This window comes from Tursiops truncatus, chromosome 11 (assembly GCF_011762595.2).
Source record: "Tursiops truncatus isolate mTurTru1 chromosome 11, mTurTru1.mat.Y, whole genome shotgun sequence".
NCBI classification, from domain to species: Eukaryota; Metazoa; Chordata; class Mammalia; order Artiodactyla; family Delphinidae; genus Tursiops; species Tursiops truncatus.
In genome coordinates, this window is record NC_047044.1 from 83,487,006 (window position 1) to 83,508,220 (window position 21,215).

The 21,215-nt window shown below is 34.7% G+C and overlaps 1 protein-coding gene across 2 annotated transcripts in view; it reads left to right on the forward strand.

The window, feature by feature from the left end:
- Positions 1–21,215, forward strand: part of SOX5 (SRY-box transcription factor 5) — a 399,062-nt gene that overhangs the window by 40,162 nt on the left and 337,685 nt on the right. For both annotated transcript variants that reach the window (XM_073788966.1, XM_019936434.3), the window contains exon 2: positions 13,631–13,757. In XM_073788966.1, the coding sequence (XP_073645067.1) occupies positions 13,631–13,757 (127 nt within the window). The remainder of the gene's footprint in view (positions 1–13,630; positions 13,758–21,215) is intronic.

Below are 21,215 nucleotides of genomic sequence, written 5' to 3' on the forward strand. Positions count from 1 at the left end.
ACCAGTAAAATTTCTTATCACCTACATTTTAATAAACAAACTAGAAAAGAACTCAGCTATCTTACTGACTAAAATTACAGTTAAAATTAGACATTTCTATTGTAGTGACATAGTATTTTAAAGAACATCTACATTGTGTGTGCTTAGCCATAGAACTGATTGAAAAGAGAAAGCAAATAGGAAAAGCTATTGATTTTAAAAAGTTTATGTATAAAACATACTTTAAATTTTTTTTTTCATGAGAATTTGTTAGTGACATTACTGTTAGCCCAATTTTAAATCTAGTGTAAACCTGATACTGGAATCTTCTTGTGTCTTTATACTTGTCATACCTTTATAAGAGTTTAATGATTTTCTTCTCTACAGTACATGCCATATCCTTTTAATTTTTATTTCAGAGGCAGGAAGCTGGTAGCCTTTAAGTTCCTACTGATTAGTTTGTACCCATTTATAGAAAAGAGCTATCATTCCTAACTCGTCCACAGTGGCAATATGAACCATACTTTTAAAGTTTTTTTTTTTTCCCCCTAAAAACAACAGGGAATGTGCTAAAACCAGAAAGATTAATGGGGGAAGAAGATAAACAGTTAAGATGTAAAATGAGTTTAGAGGTCAAGCTAGAAAAATAAGAAAGCTTATGGATTTAATTCATATTCATCCAAGCAAAGAAGCTTTGGCATGAAAGGAACCAAACGAAGAGGCTCAGCATTCTTACAACATCGACCATAGCTGCATCCCGCTGTTTTGGAGTTTGGGTTGATAGATGCTCATCGTCTTTGGCACTGCACCCTTATTTTTGGACTTCTCAAGATTATAATGGCAAATTCTTCATCTTGCCGTGAAGTTCAGAAAATTTGTCTTTGCCTAGTGTGCCTGTCTCTCACATCAGAAGCTGTTGTCCTAGGAAAGCTCTGTGCACTGTATATATGTTCTTTGCTGTCTCTTTTGAATATAACATAAATATTTTCTACTTCGTTCATTTTCAACAGCTGTTGTAGAAACAGGCTGGAACCAAGTCTCTATTGGGCATGGAGAGAAAGGATGAGTCCCCTAAATTGACCAGAGTTGAGCAGTGTATAAACTTTTTCTTGTCAGGGTTATTTGGATTCCAAAGAGGGTAGGGCATAATATTTTTCTTCACTGGACTACTTCGACAGTCATTCTCAAGCAATCTGACGCTGATGTTCAGTCCTCCTTTTAGCTGTGAGCCTCCTTTCTTGTTTCCGCTGGGGAAAAGCAACACACCGTTCTCTAGAGGCTTGCATTTGAAAGCTTAACTTGCTCGATTTCACAGTGACCTTTGAAAACAAAAGAAATTAAAACTAGACTGGTTACTTAATTATTTTTGTCATCATTATTAGATCCTAAGTAAATTAAACATGCCACAGATTTTATTTCAAGACATCTACCATGCTAAGAATAAGTCACTTTTGATTATGGAACAATTTGCTATTTATTTAGACTTAGCCAGTAACGTGAGAGGGGAGAGAGAGCAAGAGCGGGGGTGGACACGGTGAGAGGAAGCGCATGCAGATAAGGAGACGGTGCGGGGGGTGCGGGGGGGGGGGGCGCTCAAAATAAGTACTTAATGATATTATTGTGGAAAAGATTTCAAACTGATTTTTTTTTGGACATATGCACCTTACCTGACCAGTGATGTTCATGAATGAAATGCTATCTTCTTTTACGATGAATACGATAGGTAGGGTGAACTTTTTATAGGTTATTACCAACATGTCCACATGTATATATGTGAACATATGTAGACACTTATACATCCTCGTGAGGTAAACATGAAAAAAATTGGCATTATTTTAGAAAACAATAATTAAGACATTAGTACTACTCACTGTAGTAGTAATATTTAGAAATACATTTTCTTTGGCTTTTTTTCTTTATTTTTTATGAATTGATGAATTGGAAGAAGTTTGTTTATACTTCTTTATTTTGTCCTTCAAAATACATACAACTTTCAACCAAATAGTTTTGAGTTATATAGTCAATGAAAGTTGTTAGCATATGATTATGGTTAAATTAAAATGGTCCTGTCTAATCCTTAATAGAGAGGTTCTGTAAAAAAAGACGGAATATTAAGGCCCATTAATATATAATTTGACAGTAAACGTCTTTTCTCTCTTCCTCCTCTTTTTTTCTTCTTCTTCTTCTTCTTCTTCTTCTTCTTCTTCTTCTTCCTCTCTCTCTCTCTCTCTCTCTCTCTCTCTCTCTCTCTCACACACACACACACACACACACACAGACACACGCACAAAGACACCTCTCAAACTTCTCTAAAAGGTCAAGGATAGAACAATAGGAATTGAATTACTCCCTGTTTCACTAGCAATTGTTCTGATAGAGAGCAGAAAAGATTGTCCTTCACAGGTATTCTACAGACAGCTTTTAAAGATACCTTCTTAGAGATCTTGAGAATGGATATACATCTCATACATTATTCTTCCACTATTCTATCCAACTAAGGATAACCTGAAATTTATACATGTGGCAACCATGTGTCTCAGAAAATTTCAACAGGCTTCTGATTTTTTAGACTTTATTTCTCTAACTCAAAGCATACAATTACTTGTTAGGCAATTTGTCCCAACTTTTGATTCAGAAAAATGGTACTCATTTTTTGTTGTTACTCCTTATTATTAATAAAAGAGTTTTACAAGGTGTATAGGAAGAGATAGCTTTTGTTAATGCCTAGATTTTCCCCTTTAATCCTGTATCTGTCCCAGGAATGGAGCGTGTGGCTACTCAGTGCTCGGCTTTCAGACTCACAAGGAGCCGAGCATCTGGGGAAACTCAGGAGGTGAGCACTTTCACGCTGACTCAGAGACCAGCCTTGTGACTCCAGTCTGGCGCTGTCACGCCTGGTTATGGAAAGGCAAGAACAATGCCTCCCTTGAGAAAGGGGAAAAAAGTCTAGTGCAGTCACAATTTTGATGTAAAATTTAAATCATCCCTCCACATCCTGTGGACTTAGAGCTAAACCCATGCTCAAATGGAAAAAAGCTTTTTATTTCCTTAAAGAGTATACCCTCTCTAACTATAATAACAAGTTTCAGAACCACAAATCTTAATGCTAGATTATTTCAAATAATTTTTAAATAATCAGAACACAAGGACTTTTAACATTTTTAACTTGTAGGTAGCTGAAGGTTAAACATTATTTTTCTGTTTGTTTCTGATTAATGACATATGTGTAACAATACACAAATTAAATAATTTACAACAGATTAGTATTTATGTTTTTTTTTCTTCCAGACTCATTAATTTGGTCATTTTACCTACAATGTAAAAGAAATTTCTCTTCAACATTTAAAGGTCTTAACCATTTCTATCGTTTTCTTCAAGTAGATTGGCTGAAATGTAGTGTATTTGGTGATTAAAAAGAATCTGATCAAATGTTTAATAACTCAAGTATAGGTGTTACTGTTTTTGAGATAAGGAAATTAAATTTTAGCAATTATTGAACGTCAAAGTTAGGGTTTTTTAAAGTAAAAAATGCTTATTACCATATTCTTGGGCTGTAAATGATGAGAAAAGTTTTGATAATTGTTCTTGAAAAGACTATAGAGTTCTGTAAAAACGTTTACTAGCTCTTCTCTTTATGAAAATGACTGTATCTTGGAGCCATAAAAGTTTGCCTAACCAGTTTTCTTTCAGTCTTATCAGACTTATAATGAACTCTATTTTTTCTAAGTATTAGAACATTATAGAATGATTAGAATAGAGTTTAATTAAATTTAATACTCTTTCTACCTTTTTATTTATCAGGAATACTTTTGTTGTAGGCACTTAACTTTAAAATTAAAACATAAAATGGTAAAACATAAAATGGTAAGTTTTAGCTGGCAGATACATTTATTTAGGTAAGTTTTGGCTCTAGAGCCCAGCTATTAGGTTACTCATAATAAAGCAATCTTCTTATTTAGAAAACTTTCTTGCGATCTTCATCCAATAACATGTGGTCTAACTTTGGAGTCAATTTTTAGTGATTACAATTAGTGAGACAGTAAAAGAAAGTAGAAAAGGAATCAAATTTTGAATTCTGAATCATTGTAGCCTGCAATTTTGCTATCATCAACTGTTTCTAAATGTTTACCTTCGGTATTTGTCTCTCTCATTTAGAACACAAAAACAAATGGACATTTTAAAGTTCGTTTTATTGCATACTTTAGGTCCATTTATTTCAATTCCGAAATATCTTGTGTCCAACTAATAAAGAGGAACTCATTTCTTTCAGATATTGACAAGAATTAAGTTCTGTTTCTGAGTCTTTACTTCTCTCTCTCTAATTTCTGATACTTTTCCCTTTTCCTTTTCCTCTGAAAACTCTCTACCTCTTCATTTTTTCTCTTCTTATCCTCTCCTCTTTCTCTGACTGGACAAGGCTGGGGAAAACTATTCGGTGAGAGAGGGATGCTAGTAAAGAGAAGGCAGAAAGGTGGTGAAGCAGTTCAGAGTGGTGCTCTTCTTATCAGAGAGAAGGGAAGAGCATAAGGAACTACTTGATCTCAGTGAAGAGAGCATCTCAGAAACCAAACATATGACAAGGTAAACACGGGGATCAGCCCTGGTAAAGGTCACTTTGAAAGTTCTTGGTGACTACAACATTTTTAATTAACACAGTTTTAAGTACAGTTTAAACTTTTGTAACATTTATTAAATTTTCTGTAAATTCAAATTATATTTCAAAACAGAATAATAAATTTAATCTTAAGTAGCTATAGCTCAAAAATTGCTTTTGTTTTTAGATTTCAATGTTGTGGTAAATTGTGTTTGTAAGTACTAGTAGAAATAAGTTTCTGGTGAAATGTATATAGTAAAGCTTACAGGGGAATCTAGTCTTATTTATTACCCTATGTTGTCTGTTTTTATATTTCTATGAAATCTGTGTTTCTGCTTCCATTTATAGTGTATGCCAGGACCTGATGAACTTGTTCATGCTTCTAAAAGACAGTATAATGAATGTGGTCTTTGTATGTGGGAAGCAATGGATAGAGAGTATAGATTGGCATGTTCTATAAGAGAAACTGATGGCAAAGAAAATTTATAGAAAAGAGAAGAAAAATGTAAACACTTGAAAGACTACATGTTTACCACAAATCAATTTTCTATCTAAAAGACCTCTGAATATTATATATGACAGACTTGGTTACAGAGTTTACATAGAATTCACAGGGCAAACACCCAGCTGACTCTAAACTTAGTGGGAAAATGAAGATGATCAAAACATGGAAGAGGGAAAAAGAAAGCATAAACCATAAGATATAAATAATAATAGTTGAGATTTATAGATAAAAATAATGAAACTGATTTTTTTCTTTAATAAAATGATATGCTAAGTTTGTGTAAATCTATAAGTCACAAAGGAGTGTTGGTATTTTCATTCATATGAATTAAAACCTGTCCATTCATGCTAAATGTCTATGTTGATTCCCCATGTGGAATAGGTAACATTCTATTGTGAAAAAAATCTTTGAAAAACAGTAGAGTTTAATTCCTAATCTTGATCAACCTTCTCACAATAACTTTAATTACAAAAGCAACCAGACAAGTAAATGTAAATGTTCTGAACAAGTAGTTTTATTACTAGAAAAACTAGTGGCACATAACTTCTAGAAAAGTAGTATAATCTTTGGATATGAAAGGTTACCAATTTTTATTTTATTTTGTAATTTTTCTTTTGTAAAAGAAGATGCATCCTTTCAAATATTTTAGTTGTTTTTGAAATGTGTTCTGCCATGCTTAAAATTTAACATGAGGGGGTGAATATTAAAAGTGAGTATCTAGGAGAGCAACCAATGGAAGTTATAAATTAAATAAACGTCATGGTCCAGAATTTTTAAAGTTCATATTCTGAATGTTTAGTTTTATAGAATCGTTTAGAGAATTACATTTTTTGTATATCACTTTGACTTCTCTTTATCTGTCTTCTGTGCTTAGTCCTTTTCATATACTGGTCTCCCAAAGTTTGATGGACTACAAAATTCAGATTCCCCCCCCCCCCCGCCCCACTTCCCAATTCTCTATTTTCTCTCTGTTTTTCTCTTGGAGAGACAGTTCTGTTCTTGAACTGCTGTTTATTATAGTGCAAAGACCGAATAGTGTAACAAAAGATATTTAACCACTTTATGACTCAGTTTTCTGTTTTATAAATCAAGAATAATAAAAATACTGAATCAGAACATTGTGGAGGAAGTCAATGAGAAATAATTACAATTATTGGTTAACTTTCTACCTGTGTTTAAAAGATTACACTGAGTTACTTCCACAGAAGTCCCGCGTTTTCTGATTATCTGCTATTTCTTTCTAAAATCCTCCAATCAACAAGGATTTTTTTCTAAAACTGAATTTAATATTTGTCTCCAAGTTGACCTTTCTTTCTAATTTATGTATTTTTCTTATTAGCAGTATTGTTCTGTAAATTACACAGTCAAGTAATCTGTTTATCCTTGAGTTATGTCACCCACTCATTCCCCTTCTCTGGTTTCCACCCTCAAACTTCTATCAGTTACTAATTTCTGAGGGATTTTCTTCCTAAAATGTAATTTTGATTATGTTATGTAGCTCAGAAATCATCTCCAGTTTCCTTATACCTTCAGTATCAATTTCACATTTGGTGTAGCCGTTCACAATTGTTAGGATTTAGCCAGAATCACTATCATCTGGTACCTACCTTCCATCCTTATCTACTTTTACTCCTCCTGGAATCTACTGCTTGAACCAAACCATTCTACTCACTATCCTGTATCATTCTATAAATTTCTTTAATTTGCTAATGTCATTCTCCTATCTGGAATCTTCTCTTCTCTGTGTCTATTTGATTCTGATCCATCCTTCATTGCCCTGTTGAATTCTCCTGATATGTAGGAAGCATTCTCTGATTATTTCAAGCAGGACATTATCTCTCTATTATCTATCCCCCATAGTACTCATATTTATAAAAAGCCATTTACATTAAAATATTCTTTCTGGATTTCTTAATTATATTTCTATCTATAAGCACATGATAATCTTTCAATAAATGTTCTTCCATGAATGAATGTGTGAATGAGTGGATATATGTCTTCTCTTTCCATCTCTACAGTACATCCTTAAAAGTAAACCAGAAGGCTCTTCATATCTAAGTTGCCTGTTTCCTCCATAACACAAAGGTAACTTGCCTGACACAAAATTGACACTCAGGCAATTCATTCATTTACTCATATAAAAATACATTGAGTGCCAACTATGTACTAGGAATTGTGCTGCCATATAATTGATTGTAATTCATTCAGTGTAGAGGATTAGACTATTTAGGGAAAAAATACAATCTGGAAAGACATGTTCAGCTCGGAAAAATCACATGAAGTGGTCAAAGACAGACCTGTACTTGTTAAAATCTTGTGTTCTAGTTTTAGATACTAATAAGAAGATAGGAAAAAAAAATAAGCTATTGAATCAATGTCATAGGTTATACTGATGTTCAGTTTTTTCAGGTGGCCTCTAGCAAGAGTTGATGACGTAGTTTGAGGTGGGGAAAAGCCACTTCAACCATGGTGGTTAGGGAAGGCTTTGTATACTATACAACCTGGGACTTTAGTTTGTTTTTTTAGAGATAATTATTTTTTATAGTTTTTTATGCATAACTGCAAACCTTAAAGGAAACAATATTATCATTCCAAAAGAATAACCAGTAGAAGGCACTGCTTCCTAGGACTTTATCTCTGAATTAACTAGTCAAAGGTTAAAATGTTTAGAGAAATACAGAAACTTTAAAGGGTAACTATTATATACAGAAAGCAGTTCCCATTCTAAGTCTTCCATTTCGTGCTTGTTCCACATACATATTTCTTTGACCTTGTGCATGTTGTCATTTTCCAGAATAATTGCAGCAAAGAAAATATCCTGAGCAGATAAGAGTTAAGTTTAAGGCAGTAAGTAGATGATTCCTCAATAATAGACCTATTAATAATTAACTCTGTAACAGTTTTTATAAAGTTACTTCACTTTTATAGTCTTTTACTTATTACATTTTAAAAAGAACTGTAGGATTTTTTTTACAAGTACTTAAGAAACCTGATTAAACAAGGTTTACCAATTCCTTTACATAGAAATTATTGAAAAGAAATATAGTGTTATCCCTGAGCTGGATTTCCTGTTTTTTCTGACAATATTAAAGCATTTTCTAAGCATACTTGTCCTGTAAGAGTAGATCTTACAACTATCTACAGTTAGAGAATAGTAAGAGAGTTGCTGGTTTTAATTAGTAGCTTTCATTAAACACATACTGATTGAAAGACTACTATTTTCAGAAAGGATTATAAGTCCTGGGTAAGTAGCTGTGGACAAAACTAAAGTCTGCCCTCCTGGATCTCATAGTGGGAGAGACAGATAAACAAAGAAATAAAATAATTAAATATGTCAGGTGATAAAGGCTGAGAAAGGATGTTGGAGCAGAAAACTAAATGAAGTGAGGGAACAAGAAAGTGTATATATGGGGTAGGAGGACTTCAGATTGAGAAAGTACCAAGTATGACAGAAATATATTTAAGTTAGTGGTGAATTAGTCTCCTGTTGCTGTTGTAACAAATCATCACACGTCTAGTGCATTAAACAATACAGATGTTTTCACTTAACAGTTCTAGAGGTTAGAAGTCTTACATTCAAGGTGTTGGCAAAGCTCATTCTTTCTAGAGGCTCTAGGGGGGAGTTTGTTTCATTACCTTTTCTACCTCCTAAGAGGCTCACGACCGCATCATCCATTTTCAAAGCCAGCCACATGGTATCTTCCAATCTCTCTCTCTCTCACTCTGATCCTCCTGCCTCCCACCCTTATAAGGATCTTTGTGATTACTTTTGGTCCACCCAGAATATCCAGGATCGTCTCCTTATCCCAAGATCCTTAACTTAATCATAGCTGCAAAGTCCCTTTGCCTTATAAGGAAACATATTCAGAGGTTTCAGGGATTAGGATTTGGACATCTTTGGTGAGAGGCATTATTCTGACAGACAGTGGGTCTGCAACCTTAACTGTGCATTAGAATTACCTGGAAGCTTTAAAAATTTCTGATACCCTGTGTGCATTCTGAAACCAATAACATCAAAATGTCTGGCAGTGAGACCCAGGCAGCAGTATTTTTTTAAACCTCTCCATATAGTTCCAATGTGTATTCAAAGTTGAAAACCACTGGTTTAGATTTCTGTTGCAGTCTTATTACGTCTTTTATTTACTCTACCCCTAAGTTTGCTATATATATCTGAATACAGTTGGGGACATCCTATTTACATAGCCTTTAGCCAATAGCAAAGGACTCCAGTAGTTTTAAAATTACTTTCACGTATGGACTAGAGTAGCCTGATTGTGTAGATTTCTACAGGGACAGCTGAAGAAAAAGTGACTCCTTGTAAGATCAAGTTGCCCCTTACAAGGGAGTCTCTTTCTTATCTATTACATTCATGTAACTCAGCAACTCCAGGAATGTTATAGACTAGAAATGGGATTTAGTCTATATTCCTGTGTCTCCCCTTTTCCTAAGTAAGCTTGAAACTTAAATTTATATTATACATCCTAAAACCATCTCTGCATCTTTTCTTTTATCATGACTTCCTACGTAAGGTTCCATCTCCATTTTATCCCAAGGTTTCTGTTTGTCCTTCTTTTCCCTCAAAATCCAACTGTTCAGTGATTCCCTGAAGCATTTCACAATCCTTTGGCCTTCATGAAGCCCTCGGGTGCTTAATTATAATGTCATTCGGCCCTTAACCTGAACTGTCTCTCATCATTATTTCTCGTTTTATTTAAAATTTTCACAAACAGTTCATAAGCTTTTTATTTTATTTTATTATTTTTTTGGCTTCATTGGGTCTTCGTTGCTGCGCGTGGGCTTTCTCTAGTTGCGGCTAGCTGGGGCTACTCTTCTTGCGATGAGCATGCTTCTCACTGCGGTGGCTTCTCTTGTTGTGGAGCACAGGCTCTAGGCACGCAGGCTCAGTAATTGTGGCGCACGGGCTTAGTTGCTCTGCGGCATGTGGGATCTTTCCGGACCAGGGCTCAAACCCATGTCCCCTGCATTGGCAGGTGGATTCTTAACCACTGCGCTACCAGGGAAGTCCCATTCATAAGCTTTTAAAGCAGAGACCCTGAATTACACTTTTTTATTCCCATTAGAGAATAGTCTTGCACATAGTAGGTAGTGAGTACAGGGTTGTTGATGATTTAAAGATTCCCTTTGGTCCTGGAATTAGACATCAGTTCTTTCAAGTAGATTTTCTTGTCCACACACAAAAAAGTGAGTTAAAGACTACTATTATAAACTATAACAGTGATAGTTATAAACTAACTCCAGAAGTTAGTTTCACACTAGACTGTATTTGTCAGTCTCATGTCAGGTTCTTTGAAGTCTGAGTTTTGTTCATTGGTAGGTCTAGCACCTACCACAGGAATGACAAAAATCATCTCTGAATGAATACAGAAGAGCATAGCTCAGCCTAGATACTCAGGTTGTTCTAAGGTGTCCTTGGACTGTAGCACAGACGTGTAGTGGAAGCTGCAGGTATTGGAACCCTACATATCCCACACAGACAATACATGGAAATTTTCAGTGCCTCCTTAATGCTTTTTTTTAAATTGAGACTTTCTTCTATCCAAAATGAAACCCTTTGGTAGACAAACTTTGGTAGACTAAACATAGATGATGTAACCAACAGATTGATAGCTCTTTACATAATTTACGTATTTTACTTTTTCCTCATTTTCTAGCCTATTACTGAACTGTAACCACAGTCATTTTTATTCTAATAATTTAAAAAATCTTTAAGAAATCTTTTACCTGAACTGCATAAAAATACTCTTAAGTCCAACACATTTAAAAGCATTCTATAAGTCTCTGAAAATGGAGTTGAAATAAAGATGAAATATGTAATATTTTAGGATCAATTTGCCTTTTGGCACCATGCCTCCTTCATGGTGTTTTAGACCTTATACTTTTTTCTCCATAGAGTGATATGTAAATGGAGAGACTGTTTACCCAGTTGGATATAAAGATAATTTAGATATTGAAAGAACTAGAAGTCTTGAGAATAGCAATATCTTAACTATCTACCTTATATACCTTATGTCTACTTTTAGACTTTTAATTTTCATAATCATTATTAATAATGATGTTAATGAAATAGAAGTCAGCAAAAAGGTCATGCCTTCTGAAAGTCATAGAATTGTATTAACTTAGGAAAAGCCAGCTAATCTAGCTTTCTGCTTTGATAACCCAGAAACTGACTCTGGATAATAGCCTGGAATTTTCAGACCGTTAAGAGACTGATTATACGTAAGACTGAGGTAGGCTCCAAAATACCAGACTGTTAATTCCAGCAAGAATAGTAAGGCCCACACAGACCCTAAATACTATGGTTTATGTAATAAATGAATGATCTCCTTATAGTCAAGCTTCATGTGAAACCAAGAAATAATTAAAAGTCTCTTTATTGATTTAATCTGATAGATCACTTCTCAAAGACCTTACGTATTTTAAGTCTGTTCTGTTACTCCATTCTCTTTACGGGAATCAGAGGTTCGCTTGGAGAGCGTGGAAACAAAACAGTGGTAGTTAAATCTCTCTAGTGTTAAGAGTTACTATGTATAGTTTAATCTATCAATTTGGTGATAGATATGGTGTCGCCAACAAGACTAAGACTTTTCTAAGTCTGTTAACTCCAGCCCCTTACTCTTTCTACATACTTAGAGTATACTTGGAGTAAACCTTGGTAATGAGATCAGAACTAAAGATACCTGAAATGTGCTGGCCCAGTCTGCTTCTCTTTTAAACAGTGCTTACATGGTAACCACTATCATTTCCTCCTTTTCCTCTGTTATTCAGCTGATCAAGACCCCTGCTATTAACATTTTTTCTTTAACACTTGCTAATACATTTGATCAGTTTACTGTCAAGTATGACTGGACAGGGAGCATTTCTCTGTTGGGAGACTGTGTATTTTATGTTGATTTTACAGTTTTAAGTCTTAGAAGGCAATCTGCATTGTTATTTTGGAGGTTTTTTTTGTCTTCTCTGTTTTTGAGGGGGGTGGGTCACACTGTAGTTTTAAAGTTTGTAAAATAAACACCAGCTATTGTTTACTGAGTGTCTACTCCTAGCAAAGCGCTCTACAAGTCACTTTTCATATGGAAACAGTTCCTTCTCAAAAAAGTATTACAAGTAGATATGACATCTCACTTTAAAGGTGAGTAAATTGAAATAGAGATTAAAGTAAGTCTCACATGTAGTAAATAGCAGAATCAGTATTTTAATTCCCTTTATTTCTTTCTACTTTGCTATTATATCTTCATAGAATATATTCAGCCCTTGAATACACTTTTCTTTTTAAACGTCTAACACTAAGAACAGTATTATTCAATGGTGATTAGAGGCCCCTTTTCTGGTAGTACATTTTAAGTTTAAAAATCAGTGATATATATGAAGGAAGCGATGTGGCAGTTAACTTTCCTGCCTCCTATTCCACTGGTCTAGGGTACGAATGGATGATTCTGTAAACACTCTTTGTTTGTTGAACAAAAATTAGGGCTTTTTCAAGTTCAGGTCAAGTTGTAAATCCAAGAGAGGTTTTTTTTTTTAAATAAAAAATTTTAACTCTGTACTGCTCCTATGTAAAACTTTTAATGAAAAGAAAAGGATTTCTTATGTTTAACTAAAAATATTTGCCACTTATTTTTTAACCTCTGATAACATTCTCAACCAGACTCAAGTACAAAAAAATATTTAATTTTTGTTCAGTTATCTAAGTGCATTGCCCTATAGGCATTAGCTCTTCAAAACAAAACTTCCTTATTTGATTTTTTTCTTTTACTTAGGTATTCTAAGGAATAAATAAATCTGAGAATCCACATCTAAATATTTCATGGAACTGTGGAAATAAAACTGAAATAGTTTTATATTCTTACCTTTTTTACTACTTGCAAATTTTATATTAGAACTAAATGCCAAAATTGGGTGATGGGGAGGTGAGAGAGAAAAATCCTCAAATGTTTCAGAATTAACAGTGATTGTAAAATTTATTCAGTTCTTAATAAGCTTTAAACAAATATCAAACTTTTTGTTTTGTGATCTGAGGTTTGCTGATAACAAATATTTCTACATTTTATAATAATCTTACTTTTAATAAAATGCAAATCATTATAATGGCAACCATCCATTTACTTTATTTTTTGATGAAAGAAATTTTAGTTATTTCTCTTCTTTTAACTGCCAACAGTATTTGCTATTCATAGATGTCCTGTCTTCAATAAGGTCTATCAAAGTGTAAAATGAGATGGGTATTTTTCTTTCTTTTAAAATGGAACAGTCTTTCATTATGCAGTGTTCTTAGGTGAATTCTCTTGTTTAAGAAGCCAGAATACAAGAGAGTGCTATATTAGTGTATTATTCTTACAACAAACAAGCACTGTTCTGTTGCTACCTGCTTGGCCATTGTTTCTGATTGCGTGTGCTTTGCAGTGGTATTTGGATGGTTTCCTGCTCTCTGCCAGCACAAAAAGGCATTTCTGTTACAATGGCCCCTAACCACACAATAACGGCATTAAGGATTTATGTGGAGGTTTCATTATTTTCTCCTCTTTTGTTCCTTCCAGGATGTCTTCCAAGCGACCAGCCTCTCCGTATGGGGAAGCAGATGGAGAGGTAGCCATGGTGACAAGCAGACAGAAAGTGGAAGAAGAGGAGAGTGACGGGCTCCCAGCCTTTCACCTTCCCTTGCATGTGAGTTTTCCCAACAAGCCTCACTCTGAGGAATTTCAGCCAGTTTCTCTGCTGACGCAAGAGACTTGTGGCCATAGGACTCCCACTTCTCAGCACAATACAATGGTAGGTTTCTCATGGTCTATTGTGCCTACACTCACTTTGTGACCAGTCTACTCCTCTAGTAGTTTAGCTTCAGTTCTAGGCTTTGTAATTATCATCTACTTAATAGCCATACACAAGATTCACTCCTAACATCTTAAATTCTTAATAAGTAAATTAATTCCAGTAGGGAGTATAAATAGGCTATTTTTGTTTTGTTTTGTTTTGATTTTGTTTTTCAAGAATTCTGCTTTTGAGGCACTCCCAACTTAATTAGGGGAAAAACATAATATAAGAATAATGTTAAAGTAACACATTTAAAATTAGTCCTCATGAAAGTTAGGTATCATAATATTTCTAGGAAAATATTTTTCCAGATAAAGCTGCAACATAGTTTGAACATTTCCACCATGATAAATCAGTGCTTTTTCAATTTCTGCTTTGCCCAGATTGGATTCCAGTGTTTCTTACAGTACTGGGAATATTACAGAAGAATATGTTTCAAAGAGACGATACTTTTCTAACGTTACTGCGCTAATTTTTAACTCAGTCTCATTCACTCTGTTGCTCTGATAATTCAGTAATTCCCTGGTACCTCCTATTCTAGAATTTGGAGCTCAGGATAATTTATCTGGCCCTTCATCCTGGGGTCTGGATCACTGCAGAGAATTATGAAGCTGTGGTTTCATGGATGAGAGGGAAGAAGGCAGCATAGCATCTTTGGATGAACCTTAAACAGCAGACACACAAACAAATAAATGAGGCCTTTAGGTTCTTCTTTGGAGCTTAAATGCATAGAATCAGCATGCCAGCAAGGTAGCAGGGCACTTAGGTGCCAGTAAAGCCACCCTCGCCTTTTCAACATGGCTTCTTGGGTGGATGTCACATTTTTTGTGGCCCTTCTACTTCAAGGAGGTCAGTGCTGTTAATTTGAACCAGATCACACCAACAAAAATATTTCATCACACATCCTCATACCTTTAAGAACAGCTCTGATTCTGTTAAATCCTTTGTTTTTTTTGTTTTGTTTGTTTTTTTGGCCTTCTCTAGGAAATTATTACACATCATAAACATGTTCGGTCCTGAAATATGCCCACTTGTGTATGTCATTGCATTACATATGCAATGTGGAATTAAATCAGCAAGAAGAATCAGATTATCTTCTAATATCTGGGAAATAAACACTGTTCTTTGATAATTCACATTAGATTTAACTACTGCCATTCAACATTTTAAGCCTCATAGGTCAGAATTTCTCTGGGTATTTTTGACTGTGCACCAAAATTTTCTTACCGAAAATAATGTTTTCACTAACACTTATATAGCGCTTTCACAGATGTGTTGTTTCAAGCACGTGACATATATTACTCGTTTAACCTTCACAATAATTCAATGAAGTGTTATCATTAATCCCACTTTACAGATGAGGAGGAAACTGAGGCACAGTGAGGTTAAATAGTTTGCTCCAGATCACAGCTAGTAAGTGGGAGAACCAGGGTTTACCCAGGCAGTCTGGCTTTGGATTCCATGCTTATAAACATTATAAGCTCTTCACAAGAGTACACACATATTTAATTTTTCTGATCATCTCTTATTTGGTAAATTAAATCCATAATTCCTCCTTTTTTTCCCTCTACTGTGAATTCATGTTAGTTACGTGCAGTGATATAACTTCTTCGCCTCCTCTCACAAAGGTTAAACTAGGAAAAGAAAGGGGGAAAATGGTAGTATGCAGCTCAACAGGGTAGAGAGGTCGCATTCCCCATTTGACATTGCATCAGTTCTTATGCTTTTTCCCTCTCAATATTTTGACCGTTGCCTTCTTTCAGGGAGACCCTATGGAGAGTGCTTCTAGGTTTGGTTTTCCTGTACTACTGTTATAAACAGAAACACACACATTTAAAGGAGTGAATATAAATAATTATTACTAGAAGAATACCAGAAAGATAAAGGAGAAATTATCTTAAATACTCAAGGATGGGTATGAGAAAAGTATATTAAATTACATACTATAGTTGGCATGAGTGGATGCTGTGATGCAGGGTGTTAGTGGAAATGAAATCATTCGGTTTGTAATGGAGAATTCAGTTTAACTAAATGAAACCTATGAACTGCCTACTTTGTACCAAGTTTTTTGTTGTGCACTATGGAAATAGATTTGCATAAGGCACAACTCCTTTCCTCAAGCAGCTTTATCTAGGAGAGAAGTTCTTAACTCTGGTCTATGGATCTCCTGAAGATGACTGGAGAATTCTGTGTGTGCACACATGTGAGTAGGGTTTTGGTTTTCACCAGATTCTCAAGTAAATCTGTAGCCCAAAAAAGACTAAGATCTACTGTTCCTGAAGTTAATACACTTGGTATACAAATGATTTAACTTAGTTTTAGTGACATCAGCGCTGATATTTTCTCTTACTATATATCTAATTGATTTCTAAATTTGTTTCTGCCTCAAAAGTTTCTTGATTCCACCAGCTTTTCATCTCTAACAGTTGAAGAGTCTCCTCTATGATCTCAAACTTCCAGCCTCTCCTCTTTCCAGTCTTCCTTTCAACTTCCACTAGACTTATTTCCCCGAGAAAAGAGTTGGATTATTTATCCCGCTTTGGAAACTAGTGTGTGTCCTTGTTGCCTACAGGATTTAGTCTAAAACTATCTTAGCATGAAACTCTATATAGACCAGCACCAAAATATGGCTTTTGTCTTCTCTTTGGCCACATCCCGCCATAGACCCAGTGCTTCAGTCATGCAAAGATTTTCATATATGTTCATAAACATACCAGGTGGCCTCAAATGACACATACTTATTCTTTCTAGCTGGAAAACTCTTTTTCATATTTTACAGTCCTGGTGAATTGTGTTTCTCCCACGAGACTGAGTTCAAAATTGCTTCTTTTTAGATGCTTTCACTGACTTCCCAAGGCAGAATGGTTGCTGCATTATTCTTTTATCCATGGTACTTGTTTATGTCTTTTCTCGTGGTCTGTATTATAATTTGTGTGTTTACATGTCTGGCTTTCTATGCACTGTATTTCTCCTTAAAGGCACAGTCATGCACATAATTTATGAGTACTGATTAAATGGCAGAGTTTATATGGATGATTAAGTAGGAAATATGTTTTGAACAAAGTTGTTAAGATGTTATTTATGGTGAATATGCTGATTTTCTAGAAATTTTAGAACTAAAGTAGAATCTACTACTGTGCAGAAAGTATGTTACAATAGTCATGATATATTCAGCTATTAAGCTGATTAAGATATATTTTACCCATTTATCAAAATGATTGACTACATTCACAGAATTGTTATTCAACACATTCTTTGTATTTTTTTCTGGATACTAGGCCATTGTCGTATTCACATAACAAGTCCTTTTATTTTCAATAGTAAAATACATTCTTTATTTGTTTTCCTATTCAATATCTTTGAAAACAGAGAGAATATTTCATGGTTTTTATATCATAGAGTTCAATTTATGGAAAAAAAAGCAGCTTTCCAGATTTCATTGCTGGTTTATGTGTGACATTCATACTCCAAAGAGAGGTGTTGAGAGGTCTACATTTTGTATTGCCCACGTAGTTTAGAGACAAAGTAAAACTTCTGAGAAATCCCTTAATGCTGACTTGAAGTTATAGAGAAATGCTTTCAGTATAAAATTTAGGTTAGAAAATATTTCTTGAGATAGACGTTCTGTACACCTCATGACTCTTGCCATATAAAGATTTTGGGGAATTAGGGTCCTATGTTCATATTCAGGGTATGCAAGTGTTAAGGTTTGGAATTGGGTCAGATAAAGATGTAGTTCTTCCTTTCCGAAGTCGTATTTTTTACCTTAATATTTTGGAGAAATAAGCTAAGTGGCTAACTAAGAGTAACTCCCCAAACAGTTGTAACTGGTGTAAATACTACAAGTCCTTCTGTTCCTTCTATACTCACTGTTCAGAAGGCACTATAGATGAACTTTCATAAGCAGATTATACACATATAAATACTGTCAGATAATTATAATTATAACATATATAGTTATATATATTATATAACTATTATATATGTAATTATAATAATGTCATAATTATAAAATACTGTCAGATTTCTAATCAATATAAGATTGAGACACATAATTATAAACATGAAAAAGACTGTTTCTGTTGGGCCTTCTCTGAAGCTCTCATAATTTTGCCAAGCAATTGATAGCAACATTTGCTTCCCATATAATCTTCAGAAAGCTAAAAGGCAAGGTTGGCAAGTCTGGTTATGACCTGAGTGGAAATGCAGTCCTGGGCTTTATGTTTATGAAGGGCAAATCTACCCTTCTTGTCCCCTCTGCCTCTTTTTTTAATAGGAGTTTGGAGGCTGTCACTTCAGAGTTTCAGAGACAAGCAAGAGACACTATAATTTCTGGCTCTTCTGGCTCTTTTTTTTTTTTTTTTTTGCTGTACGCGGGCCTCTCACTGTTGTGGCCTCTCCCGTTGCGGAGCACAGGCTCCGGACGCGCAGGCTCAGCGGCCGTGGCTCACGGGCCCAGCCGCTCCGCGGCACGTGGGATCTTCCCGGACCAGGGCATGAACCCGTGTCCCCCGCATCAGCAGGCAGACTCTCAACCACTGAGCCACCAGGGAAGCCCCCTGGCTCATCTTTAATGATAGTTCTGATATAGATGGATTTATTTCATGATGCAGAAGACTATCCAGAACATTTCCTCATGTCAGTCAATGTGATTATTTATGAGCACCAGAAGGAAACAGAGTAAGTCTGAAGAGAAATCAAGTAGCAGCATGAGAGGCAGCCAGGGGACTCTACGGTAGCCATGCTGGTGCTCATTGTGTCTGGCTGCATGCTACTTCTGCTGGTTAGATGGTTGTTCTAGTGTCAAATGTGATGTGAAATGAAAGTCTTGACCACCTGTGGTTACTGAATAATCAGTTTTATTTTTTTCCCCCATAAAATGTTTTCTTTTATCTCAACCAAACTCTCTTTTGATTTAAGTTCCTCTTGAGTTGAGTGAACAGTTTTGTATAACCGAAGAGTGGCTGCTTCCCAAGATTGATTCTTAAAGCATACAGTTATTTATTTTAAGAATACAATATTAAAAAATAACTTGGGTTGTTCTCTCTACAGACAGCTGAATTTCAAATGAAATAAATACTATGTTTGCAGATACTTTTTTAGCATTTAAAGATCCAGTGGATTTGGAAATGTGATGCTATAATATATTCTATTATCTCAATTACTGCTTATATTGATAAGATTTTCCTGGAATTGTTAAAGAACTCTGGGTCTGTGATGTATTGATTAGGTTTAATAAGTTGATGTATCTTAATGTTAATGTGTTTAAACACTACAGGGTCAATAGTTATCATAAAGCAGCATTCAATGTGAGTCAGTTTCTTTGTAAAGTCCAGCAGAAGGAGAAAAAGGTGTCTTTTTAAGTTGATCTTCTATAGAAGCTGGACATATAACTGAGAACCAAGTATAAAATTATAGCAAGGTTCCAGTGTATGAAATGCAAGCTTAAACACTTAAACCCTGACAAGAATTCATTCAGCGCACACGACAGAGAGAGGCTTTTACTTGCTCAGGCTCACTGTCAACTCCTAGGATTCTTTATTTACCCAATATAATTTTAATTGCTATATGATAGCTGTGTCTTGAAATAACCTTTATATAAATTTTGCTTACAATCTGACAGTTGTTAGTAATGCATTTTCGATGTTTGACTAGGGTAATTTTATGTGTGAAGTACTGTTCAGAAAACTTAAGAAGGAAAAGAGAAAACTGCATGTGTTATTTAAAAATAAGTCACAGAATAGGACCTTAATTATAGTATGGTAAAGATTCCTATTTTTATATGGTGGTTTTTATAAGCTCTTAAATTTCTGGTTACCTTTGTACATCAAACTTAGCCTAAGTTATTGTGATGGTATAATGCATACTGTTGTTAACACGAGTACGGTTATTGTGCCAGTTCTAATAATGAGAATTTCATTGTTTAGAAAGAGCATTCTCCTACACTCTAGACAAAAATGTAATTACTTTTGAATGATGTGGAATGTGCTCAGTTTAATAGCATGGAGAATAGATTCAGAAAGATTCAGATAAAGTAAGCTTGGAAACCATATGTGCAGTGTGGCAGTATAAAATTATGAGAGTAGGCAGTATAATTCTACACACACACATACCCAATTTCACACACTTGATCTATAAACTGTTGTTTTTGTAAGAGATAGGCTTGCTTATCTGAACAAGGCCAATTCAATTGAAACAAGGTGAAAATGGTGACAAGTTTGAATTTGTTTTTTATGCTAAATTGATGTTTATCATACAATGAAATTACATTGTTACAAACATTATTCTGTAAATGTTGTCAGAAAATACCACACCTGTTTATCTAGATAAAACCCTAGGCTTGCGTTTGAATGTAAGTGGTTCAATCTTTACACTTGCATTGTTTCTGAAAATTACCCCCAGGGCTAGAAGGAATGAGGACATGTGAAGAACAATCGTTTGGGGTCCATCAAAGCCACTGGATTAAGTTGTGCAATAGATCTGGTTTTGTCCTGTTGCCATAAAACCTGGATTCATATGATGTCCACAGTATTTGAAGTACTATTTTGAGTTTGAAGCTAACTAAGCCTTGAGAAATTAATGAACGTAATCTCACATGAAAAAAAAAAAAAGCGCTATGAGGGAATTGCGAGATAGTTCAGGACACTTAATGAGGGTCTAGTGTTAGCTTCTTCACAGAGTGCTATGCAGTGACAGGGGAATGAGTAAGAACTTCTAATGCTGTGGTAATGGGGCAAAATGTGCTTGCTTAAGAAGATTTTGTCTAATGGAATTTAATGGCTTTCATTTAATAGGGGTCTTGCGGAAAGATCCAACTCAAATATATACAATGAATACCTATCAGCAGAGATGCAGAAATGAGTAAGAACTAGGCTGTTCCCTCATGTAGTTTTTTATGTAGTATGGAGGTAAGATAAGCACAGAAATCACGAGATTTTAATATAAAATATTAGAACCCTGATACAGGCTAACAAGTGCTAAGGAGATTCACAGTTGAAAGGTATCTCATCTGTGGGGATCAGAAACATATTAATATGAAGTTGTTCCCATAAGAAAATTACTAGATTCCCAGATATCAAAAAATACATACACATTGGATCATTACTGTTGATGCAGAGTCTTTACTTTATACTTGTGGATTGTTTTGCTTTTGTCATAAATATCTTGTTCCCAGAAGAAATAATTAAGTAAGAAAAAAATAAGAAAATATACTAAAGACAGAGTGCCCTGTAAAGGTCTTAATGGAAAATGTAGGGAAGTTTGTAAAATATGTGCCTCATATTAATAGGAATAAAAACAGCTACTTTAGTT